Below are 24,864 nucleotides of genomic sequence, written 5' to 3' on the forward strand. Positions count from 1 at the left end.
AGCTTGAAAATCGAAGGCGATTCGCATGAGCAGATTGCCTCCAGAGTTGAGTGTTCCTCACGTTCTTTCATTTAAAAAAATTTTTCCGTGTAAAGAAAGACATCAATGGCCGTGCGGTAAAAGCAACAATAAGATGAAAGAGATAATAGAGGCAACAAGTATTCCTTTCACCACTAGGGAATGCGATATCGCAGAACAGGAATCCAGCCGACGCAAGCGCCACGTGCGGGGGCGCCGCGAAACACACGGCAGCGCGCCGCCTATAAGCGACGCAGAGTGCGGCCGTTTTCCAGTGCTGCGCCTGACGCCTCATGGAGCGCAACGGCCGGAGATTCGCAGCTTCGGCGCCTCGAGTGTAAGTACCACACGCAATAAGAATTCGGCGAAGCAGTTGTCCGTAGTAGACATGATTAGTGTGTTTAATTAGATGTAGCCAGTGACAGCAGCTTGCATTTAGCGTGCAAGGCGAAGATAAATCATAAAAATGTATCTATGTAATTGTTCACTTTACTGTCATCTTTAAAAATTAAGTACAACCTTCTCCTTCTTGCTTTCAAAATATCATCTACCTCGGCAAACAGAATAGTGAACCATGTCGAATTTCAAACAATTGTGATCTTCCAATATGGACACTATTGCTTGAGTGATTTTTGTCTAGATAAGATGAAAGACCCATATGCTACTGAAGTGTGCTAAACTCTATGTCAACGTTTAAAACGGCACGTGCACACATCGTGTGCGACTCTCAGTGAGACTACAATATAGTAGATAACTCACAAACACTGCGGTACACGCAGTGAAGCAGCAGATACTTTCTGACCTGTGTTTTTTGTGAGCACACATTTTCCGCAAATGTGTATGATTGTTTTCGTACAGAAACGAAATGTATCAGTACTTCTCATTTGACTATATATGTTTATAGCTCTTTCTTGTCGGCCACCATCATCCTTTGGTCCTTTTTGTGTGGGGCACCACACTCATATAGTTATTAAAGGACGTTTTGAAGTTTTCCGCCTCGGCTGTTTATCAGAAGTACTCAATTTATTATATTTTGCATTATTCTCCAATTTAGGCCTTACAGGCAATAAATAATAAACTGAGAACTTGCGATAAACATCCGAGACACTGTGGTCTTTACTCCCAGAATGCAGAGAGTAAGTTATTTTGTCGCAGCATAATTTAAGTACAAACATAAACTTATAGGCTGAAATGTACTCTAACTCATGGGGAATTTAGCCTCTTTCCTATTTAAAACTGAGTTACATGAGAGTTACCACAATGTGCAGTAGCTATTTAAGGTAACAGAGTGAAAGATATTGCGTTTAAATCTAGAGATTTCTGCTTGAGGAATACAAACAATGTACAGTAACAAACTTTTCTAGGTTTCATAAGACAATGTAAATTCTGGGAAAAGATTTGTTTTTTATCTGAGATCACTGAGGGACCTATAGGATAATTACTTCCTGTAGTGTAACCGAAGAAAAGTGTAAACCATGTCAGATGTAGTTTTAGTTAAGACAGTTCGGGAAGAGTGGGGCTCAAATTCCAATCCCACCATCCCATACTTTCCGTCAGTCACAAAATCACTTAAGATGAACGCAGGATAGTTCCTTCTCCATCCTTGTCCACTCTGAGCTTGTGCTCCACCGTAATAACGTCGTCGTCGGTGGAAAGTTAAATTTTAGGTTTTTGCCTGCGTGCCACCACCGCTTTGAACTAGCGCCACGCATCACGGGCTCGACTCTCTCAGCAAGCTTAGGTATCCATTTGAAAGATTTCGTCACCATGTATGTACTCCCAACTTGGAAGAATCAATCCCATGAGAAACGGTTGTAAACAAAACGATCGAGGACATACATTAATGCACTATAACAATTAATATTAATGTGCACTTACAAAATAAACATTAAAACATGTGAGCTGCCTATATGACCAATGACATTTAAAAACGCTTTTCTTCATTCTTTTTCCAGTACATATTGTCTTTCAGTTTTGTACGAACCATACGAATGATGAACGTGTTACTCATGATGACTGTTACAGATGAAGCAGCGCAATGAGAACGTGGAATTCGAACTAAAGATTCAAATGGCTCTGAGCACTATGGGAATTAACATCTGAGGTCATCAGTCCCCTAGAACTTAGAACTACTTAAACCTAACTAACCTAATGACATCACACACATCCATGCCCGAGGCAGGATCCAAACGTGTGATCGTAGCGGTCGCGCGGTTCCAGACTGAAGCGCCTAGAACCTCTCGAAATGTAGGGTTTCACTAATCAGCTACACACATCGCTCTAATCATTCATTTTTGGGCAAAAAGTACCTCCTCCGACTGAACTGAAGCATCATGTAACCAAACTAAGATATACATGTGGGCGAATGACGAATATGTTTGATTATTATACGCAGTACAGAAGTTCAGTACCTGGTACCGTTAATTAGTTTTCCTTACTCGGTGGCAGGAATTGGTTGCATAGTTATGGAACTACAAGAAAATACAGGGTTTAAGGTCAAAAAACAGATTTTCTGACAATATACATCAGCAGGGCGCTCCAATAAAGGCTATCCAGTGCATCCGACGCAACAGCAGTCAGCGAACTCGTTAGTGTTCTACGTAGACAAGGATTTTGCTGAACTAGTTTCCACGTGTAAGTTTTATTAGCGGTTTAGTTGGGCGTGAGGCACATGAAACATTAAAACTTCTGTAAAATACGTGGAAAGTTTCTTTTAACAAATTCATCTACTACGAATTAAATATATTCGGTTGCTTTACTTACTGATTACTTTCCCATCTATGAGAATTATGTATTAGTCTTTACTGCTGTGTTCCTCATACAAATGTCAGTAAATGTTTGATGTATATGTTGTGGTACGTAGCCTCTAATTGGAGACGCCTCGACGCAAACGTACAAGGTGACAGAAATGGGATGGTTTCTTGTGCTCAACTATAAGTTGCTTATGGTTTTGGACTGTAGAGCATCTTTATTGTAAGCCTTTGCTGAAATTAAAACTTTCTTATTTTTTATTTTGAAAATTTTACTGTACAGTGATTCTGATACCGTTTGTTTCTATGTATAGGTCGACTGAATATGACGTTCCGTCGAAACTAATTCAACAGTAAAGACTATATCTTTGCAGTAGCTTCTTAGTGGTGGTTAAATAACGACTTTTTTCAAGTGTCTGGGAGCAGCAGAACACTGCTTAGAGAAACAATTTCTGTTAGATTATTGACATCAATTGCAGCTCGATCATTGTGCAATCAAAGACTGTAAACATCTTGGCATGGAATAAGAGAGGCACCAGGAGGAATATTCTTCCACGTTGCATCTGAGGGAGTCCTGGAGCCAGCAACAGGGATAACTGCAGGACCATCGAACAAGTTCCTGACGAACGGTGTCTTCCACATGGAGAGGTCAGAGCGAACGTTGAGTTAGGGAAGTAGTGCTAGGCGCCGTGCCTCAAAGAGAGCTTACATATTTATCGCCACATATAGCCTGCGAAAACAGGGGTCGATCTTGAGCTTGAGAAGTGCATGTGTACTGCAACTGATTCAACCATTAAGTATAAACATAATACTTACAAACTCTCACGACTTTAACGTCACCAAATCTAACACGATGTAAAATAGAATTATGCTTTCACTTAATCCAACGATGTTTAACACAGATCATCCTCGAAATAGACGAGATTATACACTGAAGAGCCAAAGAAATTAGTACACCTCCATTATATTGTGTAGCGACCCCGCGAGTACGCAGAAGTGTCGCAACAAGACGTGGCATGGACTGTACTAATGTCTGAAGTAGTGATGGAGGGAATTGGCACCATGAATCCTGCAACGCTGTCCAAAAAGCCCGTAAGAGTACAAGGGAGTGGAGACCTTTTCTGGACAGCACGTTGCATGGCATCTCAGATACGATCAATAAAGTTTATGTCTGGGAAGTTTGGAGGCCAGCGGTAGTGTTTAAACTCAGAAGAGTGTTCTTGGAGCCACCCTGTAGCAATTCTGGATGTGTCGGGTGTCGCATTGTACTGCTGGAATTGCCCAAGTCCGTCATAATACACAATGGGCATGAATGAATGCAGGTGATCAGACAGGATTCTTACGTACGTGTCATTTGTCAGAGTCGTATCTAACGTATCAAGGTCCAATATCACTCCAACTGCACACACTCCACGCCATTACAGAGCCTCCACAGCTTGAACAACCCCCTGCTGACATGCTGGGTCCATGGATTCATGAGGTTGTCTCCATACCCGTAAACATCTACCAGCTCGATAAAAACTGAAACGAGACTCGTCCAACCTCGCAACATGTTTCCAGTCATCAACAGTCCAATGTCGGTGTTAAGGGGGCCCGGGCGAGGCGTAACGCTTTGGGTCGAGCACTCATCAAGGGTACACGAGTGGGCCTTCGGTTCCGAAAGCCCAAGTAGATGATGTTTCGGTGAATGGTTCGCACGCTGATACTGGTTGATGGCCCAGTATTGAAATCTGCAGCAATTTGCGGAAGGGTTGTACTTCTGTCATGTTGAACGATTCTCTTCAGTCGTCTTTGGCACCGTTCTTGCAGGATGTTTTTCCGGCCGTAGCGATCTGGAGATTTGATGTTTTACCAGATTCCTAATATTCATGGTACATTCGTGAGATGGTCGTAAGGGAAAATCCCCACTTCATCGCTATTTCGGAGAATGTATGTCCCATAGGTTTACGTATTCCTGTGTTTGAATGAGCATGCCTATAGCAGTTTCTTTGGTGCTGCAGTGTATAAGCGGTCCGTGATGCTGTGACTTCGTTATGAGTGTCCTTCAATAAGCAGAAGTAAAAGTCACATGTCGTGTCCAATGGGACCCACGCGATCACAGTTTGCAATTTTTCTTTGAACAACACGGTTCCCACATACTCACATGCAGCCGTCAGTAAAGCACACACAAGCAGACGGAACTTGTCGAAAATCAAGGTATTTTGACACTCAAACTAGCAGCGGACATCCAACGATGAATATCGAGCGGAAACTGTGGATTAGACTGTATAGCCCGCTATTCAGGAAGGAAAGAAGGAAGAAACCGTCGAGGTCATTCGATAACGGGGCAGAAGCTCATACTGAAAGACGATGGGGGTACGAAATAGTCAGTATGTTATCAAAGCAACGAACATGGAATTGACATAAGCGATTTAGAGCAATAACGGAAAACCTAAACTGGATCTCCCCAAAGGCCCCACTGGGACAAAGTGGACGGTGTGGTGGTCACACTACTTGGTCCAGCAGACGATCGTCATTAAGTACAAGTCTTTTCTATTCACTGTTTCCTCATACGCACTGCTATAGTTGCACCATGCTATCTATGAACGACCCAAAATGTCGCGGTATCTCGTAATGTCGCATTCAAAATGAATAGCATGTTGATACTGCGTCCTTTGACGTCTATGAGTCGTCTTGGTATTTGTTTTCACGTTTCCTCTCTGACGCCGGTTAGTGTGTCCGAGCGGTTCTAGGCGCTTCAGTCTGGAACCGCGCGACCGCTACGGCCGCAGGTTCGAATCCTGCCTCGGGCATGGATGTGTGTGATGTCCTTAGGTTCGTTAGGTTTGAGTAGTTCTAAGTTCTAGGGGAGTAATGACCTCAGATGTTAAGTCCCTTAGTCCTCAGAGCCAATTGAAGCATTTTTCCCCCTCTCTGGCTATTGTTCTCTGACAGAATAGTATCGCACCGATCTTCCCGGCCACAAAAGAGATGGTGTTGCCGTATGTTCGTGTGTGAAATCGTTCCACAGACTTTCAACTGTTACACTGATATATACGAGGCAGTCAAATGAAAACGAGACAGATGCATAAAAGTAAGTAATCGCCATAACTGTTAATATATTTATCCCAGTGTCAGCAAGACGGTCAGTGCCTTCATGAATGTACCCAGGCGTGCCCCTCTTTGTCCGAAGCAAATCGACGGCCACTGATGCCTTTCTTCACGGCTCCAAAAATACGTAAATCTCCTGTGGAGGGATCGTGACTGTATGGTGGATGTGTAAGGCTTCGCAGCGGGATTTCAGCTACGTAAACAACCCCGTGTTGCCAAGGTTGTTCCCCTTTTGCTGCAGAAGTTTCGTTTGGGAGCCCCACCTGCCCCAAATCTCTCCATGAGAGTTTCGTATTTTAGAATCCCTGAGGAAAGACATTCGTGGCCGTTGATTTTCTTCGGACGGGTGCACGCCTGGTTACTGTCATGATTCCGTGACGACCGCAAACATTTTCCCATGAATGCACTGACCGGCTTGTCCCGCAATGGGATAAATTCATGACTTTTGAAATAATGAACAGCTTACTTACTTTTTTCCATCTGTCTTCTTTTCATTTGAATGTCTCTTATGCACATGAAAAACATTCAGGCTGTTGTCAGCTTGAGCCAATTTTCATAACCGTTTGTATAACGCTGTCCCAGAGACTAGTATTAACAATTTGGCAGGAGTGAAGTTTATTCATTCTTTGCTCTCTCTTTTTCAAAAGAATATTTAGCATTCATAGAATCGATCGAATTTCTGAGTTGCCACCGAAACATCTAGTCTTCATCTCAATTTCTTAAATATGCGCTTGTTTCTAATCTACGGTTCATTCTTCGTGGAAGCCTTCGATATTAGCTCAATGTGCGTAATATGCGTGCCACCGAACCTTTCTTTTTCTTCTTTCAGCATGTTACGTAATTTGGGAAGCAGTGGTTGGGAAAGGAGTGAGACAGGGTTGCAGCCTCTCCCCGATGTTATTCAATGTGTATATTGAGCAAGCAGTAAAGGAAACAAAAGAAAAATTTGGAGTAGGTATTAAAATTCATGGAGACGAAGTAAAAACCTTGAGGTTCGCCGATGACATTGTAATTCTGTCAGAGACGGCAAAGGACTTGGAAGAGCAGTTGAACGGAATGGACAGTGTCTTGAAAGGAGGATATAAGATGAACATTAACAAAAGCAAAACGAGGATAATGGAATGTAGTCAAATTAAATCGGGTGATGCTGAGGGAATTAGATTAGGAAATGAGACACTTAAAGTAGTAAAGGAGTTTTGCTATTTAGGAAGTAAAATAACTGATGATGGTCGAAGTAGAGAGGATATAAAATGTAGACTGGCAATGGCAAGGAAAGCGTTTCTGAAGAAGAGAAATTTGTTAACATCGAATATAGGTTTATGTATCAGGAAGTCGTTTCTGAAAGTATTTGTTTGGAGTGTAGCCATGTATGGAAGTGAAACATGGACGATAACTAGTTTGGACAAGAAGAGAATAGAAGCTTTCGAAATGTGGTGCTACAGAAGAATACTGAAGATAAGGTGGATAGATCACGTAACTAATGAGGAGGTATTGAATAGGATTGGGGAGAAGAGAAGTTTGTGGCACAACTTGACTAGAAGAAGGGATCGGTTGGTAGGACATGTTTTGAGGCATCAAGGGATCACAAATTTAGCATTGGAGGGCAGCATGGAGGGTAAAAATCGTAGAGGGAGACCGAGAGATGAGTACACTAAGCAGATTCAGAAGGATGTAGGTTGCAGTAGGTACTGGGGGATGAAGCAGCTTGCACAGGATAGAGTAGCATGGAGAGCTGCATCAAACCAGTCTCAGGACTGAAGACAACAAAAACAACAACAACAACGTAATTTGTTCCGCGGACCAGAATAAATACCATAAAACCTTAAAAAACGCATTCATCCCGTTTTTCTAACGGTTTTTTTTTTACAGTAAAGCTGTGTTATGTAGACCAATACCTATAAATGTAAAATATTTGGAGTGTGTCAAAATAGTGACTAATGGAAAAATGATTTTGCTGTTTGAGTTGTATTATACATGGTTTTAATGCCAACTTTGAAGATACTATTCATGATATGCAACAACAGTTTCTTTTTGGAAGCATACGAAGAAATTAGAATATAATGTAAAAACTGCGGCTGTTATAACTGTTGTAGTGTGGCATGGATTTTGGCAGAGCAAAATATGTAGTAATAGGAAGATCGGGAGTAAGATTCTTATGGCATGTTGTAGGAACAACTCAGAGATCTTGATACGACAGTTTAACGCAAAATAGGAAACAGGCTTTGTCAAATACAAAGCTACCGAAGAAACGGATCACACATCCGCGATCAGCTTCTGTGGAAAGGATGCTGTTCAAAACCTAAGGTAAGAGAATATTTTGACCGATCTCAAAGTGTTGTTGTTGTGGTCTTCAGTCCTGAGACTGGTTTGATGCAGCTCTCCATGCTACTGTATCCTGTGCAAGCTTCTTCATCTCCCAGTACCTACTGCAACCTACATCCTTCTGAATCTGCTTGGTGTATTCGTCTCTTGGTGTCCCTCTACGATTTTTACCCTCCACGCTGCCCTCCAGTACGAAATTGGTGATCCCTTGATGCCTCAGAACATGTCCTACCAACCGATCCCTTCTTCTGGTCAAGTTGTGCCACAAACTTCTCTTCTCCCCAATCCTATTCAATATTTCCTCATTAGTTATGCGATCTACCCATCTTATCTTCAGCATTCTTCTGTAGCACCACATTTCGAAAGCTTCTATTCTCTTCTTGTCCAAACTATTTATCGTCCATGTTTCACTTCCATACATGGCTACACTCCATACAAATACTTTCAGAAACGACTTCCAGACATTTAAATCAATACTATATGTTAACAAATTTCTCTTCTTCAGAAACGCTTTCCTTGCCATTGCCAGTCTACATTTTATATCCTCTCTACTTCGACCATCATCAGTTATTTTGCTCCCCAAATAGCAAACCTCCTTTACTACCTTAAGTGTCTCATTTCCTAATCTAATTCCCTCAGCATCACTCGACTTAATCCGACTACATACCGTTATCCTCGTTTTGCTTTTGTTGATGTTCATCTTATATACTCCTCTCAAGACACTGTCCACTGTCCATCTCAAAGAAGATGGAGTAATAGATACATTAGTTGCCGGCCGGGGTTCTAGGCGCTTCAGTCTGGAACCGCGCGACCGCTACCGTCGCAGGTTCGAATCCTTCCTCGGGCATGGATGTGTGTGATGTCCTTAGGTTAGTTAGGTTTAAGTAATTCTAAGTTCTAGGGGTCTGATGACTACAGATGTTAAGTTCCAAAGTGCTCAGAGCCATTTGAACCATTTTTGATCCATTAGTATTACAGCGATAAAAATTAGAGATTCATCACAAGTTCCTGGCTTGACACATGTGAGCTGGTATCGTAAATATTTTCTTGTTATATTTCATTTGAGTCAGTATCTATGTTTGTTTGATTTGTCATCTTCCGCAGCAGCTGTTATAATCAGGTATTGTTTGGTCTTAAGCTTACTGCAAGTTTAGGGTCACCGTTACATTGCGTACAAAATGGGTTCCTCTTCTTTCTTACAAAATTCAGTGCCCTGTTGCTAGTAAGAAGAGCTGAAGCAATTTCTTCTGTCAGCCACATAATTTTACTTCTTCGCGTCGTCCCCGTCGCCCCCCCCCCCCCCCCTCGTTAATAATTACTAGCATGGCCAGTTTTCTCTCCGTTAAAAAATAAAGCAAATGAGGACAAGAAGAGAATAGAAGCTTTCGAAATGTGGTGGTACAGAGGAATGCTGAAGATTAGATGAGTAGATCATATAATTAATGAGGAGGTATTTAATAGGATTGGGGAGAAGAGACGTTTGTGGCACAACTTGACTAGAAGAAGGGATCGGTTGGTAGGACATGTTTTGAGGCATCAAGGTATCACAAATTTAGCACTGGAGGGCAGCGTGGAGGGTAAAAATCGTAGAGGGAGACCAAGAGATGAATACACTAAGCAGATTCAGAAGGATGTAGGTTGCAGTAGGTACTGGGAGATGAAGCAGCTTGCACAGGATAGAGTAGCATGGAGAGCTGCATCAAACCAGTCTCAGGACTGAAGACAACATCAACAACATCATCTTCTCCCAGTTACCCTTCTTTCTTTCGTCCTATCTTCATTACTTGTGTTTTATGGACTTCCTCTTTCAATATATTTCACCCCTCGCCTCATTCCCATTGCTGCCCGCGCACTGTTTGTAATATAACTTTATTGTTACACTGTATGTGAACGAGTATAAATTGTATTTTTTCTGGTCTATTTGTGTCATAGTATTATCTAAATGTTGGATTGCATGTCAGATATACCAGACTGTTAAAATTACGGATTTATAAAATCCGATATTGTAACCGTGGTCTTTAATCTGCGATCCACTTTCAGATTGCTGAAGGCCAAAATCTTAATCGGGTTTTATAAATAAATAATTTTATCAGTTCTAGGCGAACTTAGTCACAGTATCCATTCTGTACACAGAATCACTCCCTCTCTGCAGCCGGTAGAATTACGATTAGGAAGAGTGCAACTGTGTAATTGCGTGCCATTAGCGCGACTCGCATTTACGTCCTTCTCTGCGTGCCTCCGTGACAAACTGTGAATGTATGCTAAATACCCATTTGATTTCGTTGAAAACTTCGGAAGTTTCATAAATCTTATAGCTAGAAAAGTTCTTCACCGCTGTTGCGAAGTGCTTAATTTATCTGACGAAGCAGTGCATTTATCAAGCGAATGCCACAGTTTAGCATATATTCTGCGCTTTATGAACCGGGAGATAATGGACATTACCTACTTTAATGCCGGATCATGTCAAATACGCACAGCATCATTTGGTATGTGATGGATACATTAATTAGTAAAATGGCATTACACTGCATACATTTGATTGGATGATAAAGCTGTATCGTTGAAGCGGGCGATTACCCCTTTAAGAATTTAAAGCTTGGTGTATCGATTACAGTAGTATGTAAACGTGGTTAGTCTTATCGTACGAAATTTAGCAGCGACATTGTCAGCGCTTCTTCCACCACAAATTAATAATAATGACACATCTACAAGTTTAGGCCAATTATCCTCAAATTAGTACAGGGTCTAAGCTACAAGGTACCTTGGTTAACTGAGTCGATCACATTAGGGAAGAACAGAATTCAAATCCCTGTACAGTTACCATCATTTAAGTTTTCAGTTGCTTCTCTTAATCACTGAAAGAGAGTGCTGGAACAGTTCCTTAAAGCAGCCGATTAGAAAATTTCTGGCGGATTGAAACTGTGTGCCGGACTGAGACCCGAACTCGGAACTTTGCCTTTCGAGGTCAAGTGCTCTGCCAATGGAGGAACCCGAGCGTAACTCATGATCGGCCCTCACAGCTTTACTTTCGTCAATATCTCATCCCCTACCTACAAGACTGCTGGTCCAGCACTCAGTTTTAAGCTCCAAGGATGTTTTCTAGCTGCGCACATTCTAGGCCAGTGTGGTATGTATTAAATCCTCCCTACTCGTCGAATATGGGGTGTCTAGGAAACCAGCTTTCTCGTATCGGTAGACAGCAATTTAAGCAAATCGTATTAATGAGTTTTATTACGAAAACTAAATGAAAAATTTAACTTTAGAGAATGACACATCTCAGTCGTAAGCAAAGGGCGAGATGCATAATAAGAAATCTCTTATATGTATACAGTTCTTAAGTCTCTACTGCACTATTGGCCATTAAAACTGCTACAACAAGAAGAAATGCAGATGATAAACAGGTAATCATTGGACAAATATATTTTACTAGAATTGACATGTGACTACATTTTCACACAATTTGGGTGCATAGATCCTAAGAAATCAGTACCCAGAACAACCACCTCTGGCCGTAATACGGCCTCGATACGCCTAAGCATTCAGTCAAACAGACATTGGATGGAGTGTAGGGGTACAGCTACCCATGCAACTTCAACACAATACCACAGTTCATTAAGAGTAGTGACTGGCGTGTTGTGACAAGCCAGTTGCTCGGTCACCATTGACCAGACGTTTTCAGTTGGTGAGATATCTGGAGAATGTGTTGGCCAGGGCAGCAGTCGAACATTTTCTGTACCCAGAAAGGCCCATGCAGGACCTGCAACATGCGGTCGTGCATTATCCTCCTGAAATGTTGGGTTTCGCAGGGATCGAATGAAGGGTAGAGCCACGGGTCGTAACACATCTGAAATGTAACATCCACTGTTCGAAGTGCCGTCAATGCGAACAAGAGGTGACCGAGACGTGTAACCAATGGCACCCCATACCATCATGCCGGGTGATACGTCAGTATGGCGATGACGAATACACGCTGCCAATTTGCGTTCACCGCGATGTCGCTAAACACGGATGCGACCATCATGATGTTGTAAAGAGAACTGGAGTCATTCGAAAAAATGACGTTTTTCCATTTGTGCATCCTTTTTCGTCGTTGAGTACACCATCGCAGGGGCTCCTGTCTGTGATGCAGCGTCAAGGGTAACCGCAGCCATGGTCTCCGAGCTGATAGTCCAAGCTGCTGCAAACGTCGTCGAACTGTTCGTGCAGATGGTTGTTGTCTTGCAAACCTTCCCATCTGTTGACTTACGGATTGAGATGTGGGTGCACGATCCGTTGCAGCCATGCGTATTAGATGGCTTTCATCCCGACTGCTAGTGATACGAGGCCGTCGGGATCCAGCACGGCGTTCCGTATTAGCCTCCTGAACCCACCGATTCCATATTCTGCTAATAGTCATTGGATCTCGACCAACTGTCGCGATACGATAAACGGCAATCGCGATAGGCTAAAATCCGACCTTTATCAAAGTCGGAAACGTGATGGTACGCTTTTCTCCTGCTTACAAGAGGCATCACAACCAGAAGATACATCACAACAACGTTTTAGGAGCTAACGTCGGTCAACTGCTGTATGTGTATGAGAAATCGGTTGGAAACTTTCGTCATGTCAGCACGTTGCAAGTGTCGCCACCGGCGTCAACGTTGTGTGAATGCTCTGAAAACATAATAATTTGCATATCACAGCATCTTCTTCCTGTCGGTTAAATTTCGCCTCTGTAGCACGTCATCTTTCTGGTGTAGTAATTGTAATAGCGAGTAGTGTATAAAAGCGCTTAATCTTGAAGCCGCTGTGGCACTAGGCCGCGGCCAGCCGGGCGCTGCGCTTATGTTGTCTTCACATAGAGGCTGCTGCTGTCGCGTTGGGGGTCGGGCAGCGTGCAAATGGCTGACGTCTTCTTCATAACCCTCTCTCCTCTCTCGTTCCCGATTGGCGCGCCGGCGCTTGACTTTAAGCCGTAACAGTTTGTTGTCCCAGTGCTAATTCAAACACATTATTGTTTGGACTAAGTGAAACACCAAGGCTAAGAGATGTGATCACAATGAAATTTCTTCCGTGGATTTGGCGCTCTAGAAATGATTGGCTTTACAGACCTGTACGTGCATGTGAGAGTGGAGGTTCAGTACGGAGCAGTGCCACCAAGTGCTAGAATCAGAGCCGCTAGGCGTCGTTGCATGGAATCAAAGAGCACCTGAATACGCTGCTGGAGAATACCTGCCGCGCGGTTTGTAGGCGCGTCCACAATGCATCAATTGTGGCTGCAAGAGGACCTGAACGAACAAGTTGCCGACCCACCACATCCCAGACATGTTAGACGCTGACATGTGTGGCCAATGGGCAGGCCAGGGAAGCAGTGGTCTTCTTCGCAGAAGACTTGCACATTCCTCGCTATACGCGGTCGGGCGTTCTCCTGCTGAAATATGGCATATGGAACGGCCTGCAGGAGGGGCAGCGCCTCGGGCTGTGAAGCTTCCCTGGTGTAGCTGTTCACATCGGCCTGAAGACGTAGGAGGCGGGATGAAATGGCTCTGAGCACTATGGGACTTAACTTCCGAAGTCATCAGTCCCATAGAACTTAGAACTACTTAAACCTAACTAACACATCCATGCCCGAGGCAGGATTCGAACGTGCGGTCGTAGCGGTCGCGCGGTTCCAGACTGTAGCGCCTAGAGCCTCCGGCCGGCGTAGGAGGCGAGATCGCGTACTATAAACAATGACGCATAAAGCATCAGGAGTGTAAAACAACATGCACTTCACAGATACTCTTGAAACAGTGTAAATAAAGTCAACGATGATTAACATTATTATCAAGATACGTTACGCTAATACTGCGTATCTGTAAAATCCATGTTTGTGATTTAAATTTTAAATGAAGTCATAAGAGGCAGCCATGGGGAAAAATTCGCATTTTTTACTCTAAATAAGTATTGTTTAAACCGGATTCCGGCGTACTGCAGATGAAATATCGGATGACAGTAGCTTCTAATGACCAACGTTCAAGTTATCATTCTCTAAAGAGGAAACGTATGGCAGAGGTTGTCTCAAATAAAAGTTCACAATGTTTTCTCAAAGGAACAGGGCCCATTTCTACAAAAGGTAATTTTACACTTTTAACTCTGGATGTTGAAATGCACAGAGCGAAACTACTCGCCTACTACTTAACTTATTCCAAATACTTGTGAAACCTTTAGATTACTGGTTTAGTAGCTAGAAATGAAAAAGTTTTGAAATACATACAGAAACAAGGTTAGTTTCAAGGTGAGAGAGCCTCACGTAATAAACGTATCTGTGTACAATCCACCTTAAATTCACCACTTCCGGTCTAATACGGTACAGAGGAGAGTTCGTAGAGCGCAAGAGAAGTACAGCTGGCGTAGCAGAGTATATTGCGTTAGCGATGAAGTACTCGGAAATGTTGAGCTCAAAGCGTTCTTCTGCAAGGCGGCGTCTAAATTAGACACTCTGCTGGTTTTTGTATTCCCGCACCGTAGCTCACGATGGAAGGGACAAGGCTCCAATCCGCGTCAAATTAAGAGCAACTCGAGCTGCAGCGAAAGCTCACTGGAAACGCTTTAAGCCCTCTGACTACTTCACTAAGGACGCCGAATGAGCATTAAAGGGCCATACCAGCTCCGTAATGAACAGTGACACTGAAACAGTCTTAGCATATTGTTAGTACTCCATACATTTTGTGCAGTTGTAGGAACATTGGACTATTGGAGGAGAAAGTACATTACTGATCACAAAAGGCCTGAAGGAAGAAGAAACATATCATAAGCACATCCATCCAATTTGTTGACGAAAAATGGAAAAGAAAATTGGGGATCTATTAGGTGATGATATTTGACTTTCGGAAAGGTAAAGACACAAAAGAGACAGTTCTAACGGTGCTGTTGATAATGGAAGCAAGGCTTAAGGAATGTCTAAACAAGTACTTAGAATTTATCGGCTTAGGAAAATCGTTCGAGAGCTTAAAAAGGTGCAAGATTTTCGAAATTCTCAAGAAAACAGGCATAAGCTAGAACGGAAGACATAATATGCAATATAAACGTGAACAAGGATAGAAAAACAAGAATAGAAGAGGAAGAAAGGAGTGCTCAGATAAGAAAGGGTATAAGACAGGGATGCAGTCGTTCAATCCTATTGTTCATTGTACTGGGTGATTATAATTAAACTTTCAAACCGCTGTAAAAATAACTGGTCAGAATGATGTCACATTGCAGGGCAATATTATCAGAAAAGGATAAAACATAGCCGGCCGGAGTGGCTGAGCGGTTCTAGGCGCTACAGTCTGGAACCGCGCGACCGCCACGGTCGCAGGTTCGAATGCTGCCTCGGGCATGGATGTGTGTTCTGTCCATAGGTTAGTTAGGTTTAAGTAGTTCTAAGTCCGAGGGACTAATGGCCTTAGAAGTTAAGTCCCATATTGCTCAGAGCCATTTGCCATTTGGGAAAACGTATGACAGAAGAAAAGTAAATAATTACAAAATGTAGCAACAAATGGTGCTTTAAGCATCATAATTTAATAGAGGTTGACTACAAATGACAAATGACTCATACAACAATGCCTAAGGTGTACATTTGACGTTAAACTGTACTACTCAGTGTGCATGGGTGTACAGGTATGATACCCTTAGTTACGTACCCTCATCCACCACGGCAACGTCATATCACGTCGGATGGAAAAAAACCGGTTTCTAATTGTACTGAGGCCAAAAACAGCATAAAAAGTATGTATCACATAGGTTTTTCATTGTCCGGAGGCCAAAAGCCGCATAAAAAGCATCAATCAAAATCAGATTGGATTATTAATTTCCGAGTGACTGGCGCAAAATATGCTGTCCATCGGTTTCTGCAACAAGTTGAAATAGAGAAACAGTACAACTGATCGGAAGTTTCCGAGGTCACGTTCAGAAGGAGTTGTGCAATGCGTGCCTTCACTGCAGCTAAGTTTACAATCGGAAAGCTGAACACAGCATCTATCAGATAGGCCCCACAGCCAGAAGTGATCGGGACGGCCAATTCTAGCATTTCCGAAATTGCGCTTCACCAGCTGCTTAACTGGATTTTCAATGTGCGGAAGTGCGCCATGTTCCATAAAAATGATCCCATCTACACATCCACGCTGTTGGAGAGCTGGAATGACGTGGTTACGTAAAAGACACACACAGCGCTTTTCAGTAACGGTACAGGTAACAGGACCGGAAGCACCTGTCTTCGAAAAAATATGGCCCTACGATAAATGATGCAGTAAACCTGCATCACACAGGGACCTTTTCAAAATGAAGTGGTACTGGTTGATCTGCGTGTGGATTTTCCGTTGCCTATATTCGACAATTCTGTGTTATGACACATCCTGTCAGATGGAAGTCGGCTTTGTCTGCCCACAAAATCTTCCATGGTCAATCACTGTCCATTTCCATGCGAGCAAGAAATTCTAAAACAAAGGTCTCTCTTGCTGGCAGGTCAATATGAAGCAACTAGGGCACATGGGTAATTCTGAATGGGTAGCAAAAAAGGATGTTTCGTAGGATTTTACGCACCGTGTTCACGGGTGTGTCCAATGTCCGGGCAGTTCTCCGTGCACTACACTACGTTTGCATACCACCACTTGTATTCTCGTGCATTGCTGTGGCCACTGCATCCACTGACGTAGAATCAATCCGTTTGCTCCCTCTACCAGGTTGCACACCAAAAGAACCCGTCTTTTCGAATTTCCGATAAATTTTCTCTAGACCCACGGCAGTCATCGGACCATCAACTTTTTTTTCAAACCCTTCAGTGTCTATAACTTCTGCAGAGAGAAGTTTGCACGGTCATCATTCCTGGAATGCAGCTTTACAGGCGAAGTGCGATCCTGCATTGACATAGTCATGGCGAAAATCGCAGTCTCAAAGGAGGAAAAGCCGTGTACCCGGCGTATTTATACCAACTTCAATGGGTCGTGCGCATGACAGGTGTTTTCATTTACGCATTCTGAACACATACAGCGGCATCTGTTGATCAACTTCACACTATTTGTTTTCTTCTGCCATACGTTTCCCCCTTCTTCACCCGGCCGGTGTGGCCGAGCGGTTCTAGGCGCATCAGTCTGGAACGCCACAACCACTACGATCGCAGGTTCGAATCCTGCCTCGTTCATGGATGTGTGTGATATCCTTAGGTTAGTCAGGTTTAAGTAGTTCTAAGTTCTAGGGGATTGATGACCAAAGATGTTAAGTCCCACAGTGATCAGAGCCATTTGAACTCCCCCTTCTCCGATAATATTCCGTTGCAATTTGACGTCATTTTTCCCAGTTGTGATATTTCTACAGCGTTTGAAAGTTTAATTACAATCACCCTGTATATTCCTAATGACAGAAATAAAAGAAAGAATCAGAAGAGGAATTAAAATTCAGGGCGAAATGGACTAGAAACTTGAAAGCTGGTTCAGAACGAAACATGAAAGGAATATTGTGTAACATTGTGTGTATTTCAGGTTTTAGTAGTACAGGATAACTTCCATTATACTTGAGGGAAGTCGGAGATTGGAATACAACCAACAAATAACTGACGACGTAGGGTGCAAGTGGTACACTGAGATGAAGAGGTTCCACACGAGAGGAATTAGCGGCGAGCTGCATCAGGCTGATGACAGAAAATCATGAAGTATTCTGCATATATGATGAACCGATAATTGATTAATTATTGCAAATAAACCTTGCACTGATGAAATAGATTAGAAAGCTCTTTTAATTTAGTACACTTTTTAGAAAGACTTTCACTTGTTGAGATTGTCCGTATTTGACAGAAAACACTGGAAATTGTACCTCCAATGACTTCAAAGTGACTTTATATCAACGATAGGATCGATCAACATGCGAGCATTACAGCGATTCTTACACCTACATCTACATTCATACTCCGCAAGCCACCCAACGGTGTGTAGTAGAGGGCACTTTACGTGCCACTGTCATTACCCCCCCCCCCCCCCCCCCCCCCCCTCCTTTCCTGTTCCAGTCGCGTATGGTTCGCGGGAAGAACGACTGCCGGAAAGCCTCCGTGCGCGCTCGAATCTCTCTAATTTTACATTCGTGATCTCCACTGGAGGTACATAGTTCACCAGAACCATTATAATGTCATTATGGCTGTAACCTTTAAGCAGACTTTTCCTCTTAATGTTCTAATAGAATCTTAGGCCAAAGCGGTTTGTGTGCTTGTGTTGCAAGAAATATTTACACCAATATATCAAAAGAGTCACGTCCAATGGACCCCCTTCTCCGTCATCGTCATCAACAATATATACACAACACTCCACGAACTCATAATAGGCACCTGATATGTAATAACCATTTAGAATTTACTTGATACCTAAGGCGCCCACTGACCTCATCTAGAACTTCATGCCGTAGGCAGAGAGGCACAGAAAATAGAAGAGTCTTAACTGAAGATGACGGTATAAGCAATTCCTGTAAGTAATTCCTGTATGTACTAGGTCCCATGATATGAAATATCTGCAGGGAAGCGATACAGCCGATAAAACAGAGACAGCTGTGTAACGAAACATTCATCTTAACACTCATTACGACTCAGAATAGCCAAGAAGAGAGGGCATTTCATCTTTGAAAACCGAAATTAGTCTGCTAAGTTGGAGATCAAGGCTGGAAAGTCTGGCTGATGAGGCATTGTGAAAAGCACTCAACCTGCTCCATCATCTGAGAAGTGCTCACCTCTTGCATCCTTCCCTACTTCACGCGAACATCTTATAGCTCAAGGCTAACAGAGGTGTGCTGCTTTAAGGCAGTAGTTCCTGGAAAGGCACACAGCACCCAACCTTTTTTTTTCATAACTCAAATACGTTATTGTTTTTGTCATAAGTAACCAGAGAGCCCGATAATTTGGTTGCTAAAATTTTAGCTATAGTTCAAGAAAACTAATCTTGTCTCGGCATCTGTAAATTCTTGCATAACTCTGAATCAGTAATCGACACACACACACACACACACACACACACACACACACAGTCATATAGGTGTTGGACAAAAATGTGGAAACACCTTAAGAAATGCGTGCTTGAACACAAAAGCAGATACTAGTTAAACCTGTAGGCTGCGCTGTTGTACTATGACCGCATACGGCAGCTGCGCAATGACCTCAATACGTTGCAACTGTCTTCGTCGGAACAGTGTTCTGTGTAGTTACGCGTGCATTGTGTTGGAGCTAAGTGAATACAAACGTGAGCAAACTGTTGGTGATCGTATGGTCGGTGCTTCCGTAAACAAGGTAGCCTAAGTTCCTGGCGTTTCAAGAGTCACAGTATCGAAGATTTGTACCGCATGCAGGGAAAGCTGAGAAACATCATCCGATAAATCACAACACAGACGAAATTGTGTGTTGAGTGATCATTGAAGAGAAAAATAATAGGACAGCTGCAAAAGTCATTGCAGAACTCAGACACACTCTCGAATCATGTCAACACCAAAAGATTACGAAGGGTTATCCGTAAGCAGCGAACTGCAGGACGAACTGGAACTCCAGAACACTCATCGGCGATGTAGATGTCCTTAACAGAAAAACGTGGTGCCAAAGCCATAAAACCTTGACAGTGGAATAATAGAAGAAAGTCATTTCGTCAGATGAGTCTTTTTTCAAACTGTTTGCAATTTCTGTCCAAGTTTACGTCCCAAAGTGAAAGATGGTGGGGATTCTGTGACGTTTTGGGCAGCCATTTCGTGGTTTCAGATGGGCCCCATGGTTACTCTGCAATTTCACATTTCTGCCACGGAATATGTGGCCATTTTGGGTGGTCAGGTTCGTCCCATAGTACAATGCTTGTTCCTTAATGGTGCTGTTCCAAGACGATAGGGTTGATGCTTACACAGCTCGTATCGTCATCCACGACTGGTTTTGTGAGCACGAGGATGAATTGTTACATCTCGCCTGGGCGTCAACATCACCAGATCTTAGTAATATTGAACCTTTGTGACCTACCTTGCAGAGAAGGGTACGTAAGCACTATCGTTATCTCAACATGCCATTATTTCCAGGGAAGCAATGGAGATACTATCGAAGACAGTGCTGCCAAAGCATAGTTACTAAACACAGGCTTCTGAAATGCCTTCACAAAAGAAGACGAAGTATATATTCCAGAATTATAACCAAGAACAGCTGCCAACATGAGTAACGTAGAAGTAAATATCCTCGGATCAGTGAAGCAACTTAAATCACTTAATAAAAGCAAGTCCTCTGGTCCATATTGTATACCAATTAGGTTCCTTCAAGAGTGTGCTGATACAGTAGCTCCATACTTAACAATCACATACAGGCGTTCGCTCGACGAAAGATCCGTACCCAAGAACTGGAAAGTTGCACAGGTCACACCAATATTCAAGAAAGGTAGTAGGAGTAATCCATTAAATTACAGGCCCATATCATTAACTTCGATATACAGCAGGATTTCGGAACATATACTGTTTTAGAAAATTACCAACTACTTCCAAGAAAACGGTCTATTGACACACAGTCAACACAGATTTAGAAAACATCTGTCTTGTGAAACGCAATTGGTTCTTTATTCTCATGAATTTTTGAGTGTTATTGACAACGGATTTCAGATCTATTCCGTATTTCTGGATTTCTGGAAGGTTTTTGATACTGTACTACACAAGCGGCTTGTAGTTAAATTGCGTGCTTATGGAACATCGTCTCAGTTATGTGACTGGATTCGTGATTTCCTGTCAGTGAGGTCACAGTTCATAGTAACTGACGGAAAGTCATCGAGTAAAACAGTAGTGATTTCTCGCGTTGAAGAATGTAGTGTTATAGACCCTTTCTTGTTCCTTATCTATATAAACGATTTGGGGGACAATCTGAGCAGCCGTATTCGGTTGTTTGCAGATGACGCTGTCGTTCATCGACTAATGAAGTCATCAGAAGATTAAAACAAATTGCAAAAGGATTTAGAAAAGATATCTGTATGGTGCGAAAATTGACAGTTGACCCTAAATAACGAAAAGTGTGAGGTCATCCACATGAGTGCTAAAAGGAATTCGTTAAACTTCGGTTACACGATAAATCAGTCAAATCTAAAGGCCGTAAATTCAATTAAATACCTAGCAATTACAATTACGAAGAACTTAAATTGGAAGGAACAAATTAAAAATGTTGTGGGAAAGGCTATCCAAAGGCTGTGTTTTATTGGCGGGACACTTAGAAAATGTAACAGATCTATTAAGGAGACTGTATACACTACGCTTTTCCGCCCCCTTTTAGAATACTGCTGCGCGGTGTGGAATCTTTACCAGATAGGACTGACGGAGTACATCGAAAAGGTTCAAAGAAGGCCAACACGTTTTGTATTATCGTGAAATATGGGAGGACTGCCACTGAAACGATACAGGATTTGGGCTGTCTATCATTAAAAGACAGGCGTTTTTCGTTGCGACGGAATCTTCTCAGGACATTCCAATCACCAACTTTCTCCTCCGAATGTGAAAATATTTTTTTGACAGCGACCTACATGGGGAGAATTGATCGCCACGTTCAAATAAGGGAAATCATAGCTCGTTCGGAAAGATATAGGTGTTTGTCCTTTCCGCGAGATACGTATATGTGATTGGAATAATAGACAATTGTGAAGTTGGTTCGATGAATCCTCTGTCAGGCACTTAAGTGTGGTTTGCGGAGTAGAAATGTAGATGTAGGTGAAGTCTCGTATAAAATTCCCTTGAAAACAATACAGGACATGTTCAAAAATGGCTCTGAGCAATATGGGACTTAACTTCTGAGATCATCAGTCCCCTAGAACTTAGAACTACTTAAACCTAACTAACCTAAGAACATCACACACATCCATGCCCGAGGCAGGATTCGAACCTGCGACCGTAGTGGTCGCGCGGTTCCAGACAGTAGCGCCTAGAACCGCTCGGCCACTCTGGCCGGCTACAGGACATGTGTTTACCCATTGCAAGACGACTTGACTCGAAGGTGTTTTGAATGCCAACAGTTTTCCGACACCGTATTAGGCACGGTAATGCGTTTTTAGTGTTTGCATATTTTCATCCACGTCCATTAGCATAAAAAAATGTGGAACTGGCAGAGGTGTGGATTGAGTCCAGTTACACCCAGTTACTTTCTTGAGGAACACTACTCAACATGGAAGTGCCTTGCAAGCAGGATTTCTCAAACATCTCTGTTTAATAGCCCGTTGGTTTGCCATTTATGTCTCTAATCCGCAAGGAACAGGAACTAAAACATAAAAACACACATCACAAAAAAATACGAAAGTGGACGACATATGGTGGTCACAACCTACGTTCCTCCCTACCCCACTGCTCCCGCTTCTATCCTAGATAATCTACTAAGTGCAGTGTAATGAAAGATACGATTTGTTGTCAGGTGAGTACAGGTTTGTAAAACAAAATCAAATAGGGATAAAGCAGAAGTATATCTGTTAACGAAAATATGAAATTTTCCTACTTTTCTCGCGTAAACGGTGCTCATTTTAAATAGAATATCGCACTGATATAGTGAAGTTGTCTATGAAGCAACGGTTTGTTCATCCCCATGATAAGGGGGTCTTTTGTAAATACCAAAGGCGAGCCCAGACTGCCTTGCATTGGCACTCGCCAAGGCGGCGTTGTGCTGAACAAGGTGTCGAACCAAAGCACTGGCAAACGTAATCATAATATAACTATCATAAAACACAAGAGAAAATTAGGTAGACAGTCTGGTCTGCTCTCCAGATGACTGCCTTGTAGTAAAAGTAGTATAATTATGGAATTTTCGCTCTTTGTAATAGGGTGCTTAGTGCGTAAGCGTATATATTTAGCCACAGTTTCGACGTTTCATCCTAGTTTAAAAGTGTGACTGTATGGTACTTGCGCCTAGTAATTATGAATACTGCAGACTTGGTACTTCAAACGCCTTTTTTTCTTGAATAATCGAAAACCGTGGTCTCAGCGAAAACTTATTCCAGAACAAAATGTAAATACATTAAATTTCCTACATAAAAAATCCTTGCCAGCCGCTGTGGCCGAACGATTCCAGGGGCTTCAGACCGGAACCATGCCGCTGTTACGGTCGCAGGTTCGAATCCTGCCTCGGGCATGGATGTGTGTGATGTCCTTAGGTTAGTTAGGTTTACATAGTTCTAAGTCTAGGGGACAGATGACCTCAGATGTTAAGTCCCATAATGCTTAGATCCATTTGAAAAAATCCTTTTTGTTTTTTGTGTTGGACTAATAGTTTGCACGTAGGGAGCGAGTGAATATGAGAACTCGCGTGTCGTTTTTGAAGGCGTTGTTTGTTGCATAAAAGCCATAGGTAGGCGCAGCTGAATTGCCTGGTATAAATCATCAGGATGTTTTAAAGCTTTGACGTTAGGGTTTACGATGTCGTGTAAGTATATTTTGAATATGTTAAACATGAACAGCAGTAAGTTTGAGTACTGTTGAAGACCTCTGCAAGTTCTGGGGCCTATTTGTTTACTGAAGTATTACAAAGTTATTGTTTCAGGCAATCTCGTAATTGCTATAGTAATTACTTTTTTCTTATGTTTAAACAGACGGCGGTCATAGGTCTTATACAACTGCATGTACAAGCTTAATCTATTCGCCTGCTTAAATAAAACAAAAAATAAATCGCCTCTGCACTTTTATGTTTCTTCCTATCAGAGTACGTGTAGCGCCCTGTTCGCAAAACGGGCTGAAATTTGATATGTACACAGTTTTTTTTTCTTGATTGAAAGACGCATTCGTTATCACGTACAGGAACTATGTTAATGACCACTGTTACAAGATCTAGTTGTACTGAACACACACAGTGAACAAGACAAGTGGCGAAAAGTCCCGAAAAGCCAGAAGCAGGCTGCCTAGAGCACCAGATTATGGCTCGTTGATCTTTCACATAATTCTGACACGTTGCAGCTCACGACCCTCAATTATAAGCCGGAGTGCTATGCGCTAAACTTCATTAGGACGACTCCCTGACTCTGCAAGTAAAATTGAATTTGTTAAATGTTGATATTATTTTATGTGTATACCAGCCTCTTTGTTGGCTGAGAGGGAGAGACGAGAGAAAAATGGTGAGCGCTGGCGTCTGTGAACGGGAAGAGCAAACCCTGCATGAGGTAGCTCGCACATCAACGTCAGGGACAGCTGCGGCCTTGATATACAGCGCCAGCACCTCGTGGCTTCCCTCCGCTGTGTTCCACAGCGGAATCTGCTGCCTGCCCACCTTCAACCGGACAAAAACACGAAGACTTAACTTGCCCACGCGCAGACATAGACTTCGTGGAGGGGTTCCCAACATACGAAAATATTATAGGCAATTCACAGTTGCCTGGACTCATGAATCCTTAACCGAACAGCTTGCAGTTGAGCGAGAAATTTGAAGTTACTGTGATACCGTTGACAGACCGCTGTATCCCATGGAAAGTAAATATTAGTTCCTCCATGGTGGTTACTTAATTGCAAATGACTGTATTAATAAAAGCCAATAATACGGGCATAATACACTACTGGCCATTAAAATTGCTACACCAAGAAATAATGCAGATGATAAACGGGTATTCATTGGACTAATATGTTATACTAGAACTGACATGTGATTACATTTTCACACAATTTCGGTGATTTCCTGAGAAATCAGTACCCAGAACAAAACGGCCTTGATACGCCTGGGCATTGAGTCAAACAGAGCTTGGAT

At 42.6% G+C, this 24,864-nt stretch overlaps 1 protein-coding gene across 4 annotated transcripts in view; it reads left to right on the forward strand.

The window, feature by feature from the left end:
• Positions 1-289: 289 nt before the first annotated feature.
• The window catches only part of LOC126353778 (spondin-1-like), a 577,109-nt gene continuing 552,534 nt past the window's right edge, over positions 290-24,864 (forward strand). For 3 of the 4 annotated variants that reach the window (XM_050002859.1, XM_050002861.1, XM_050002863.1), the window contains exon 1: positions 290-355. In XM_050002859.1, the coding sequence (XP_049858816.1) occupies positions 312-355 (44 nt within the window). In that variant the 5' untranslated portion in view covers positions 290-311. The remainder of the gene's footprint in view (positions 356-24,864) is intronic. The other variant, XM_050002860.1, reaches the window with a different exon arrangement.

The sequence above is a fragment of the Schistocerca gregaria genome, chromosome 3 (assembly GCF_023897955.1).
Source record: "Schistocerca gregaria isolate iqSchGreg1 chromosome 3, iqSchGreg1.2, whole genome shotgun sequence".
Classification (NCBI taxonomy): domain Eukaryota; kingdom Metazoa; phylum Arthropoda; class Insecta; order Orthoptera; family Acrididae; genus Schistocerca; species Schistocerca gregaria.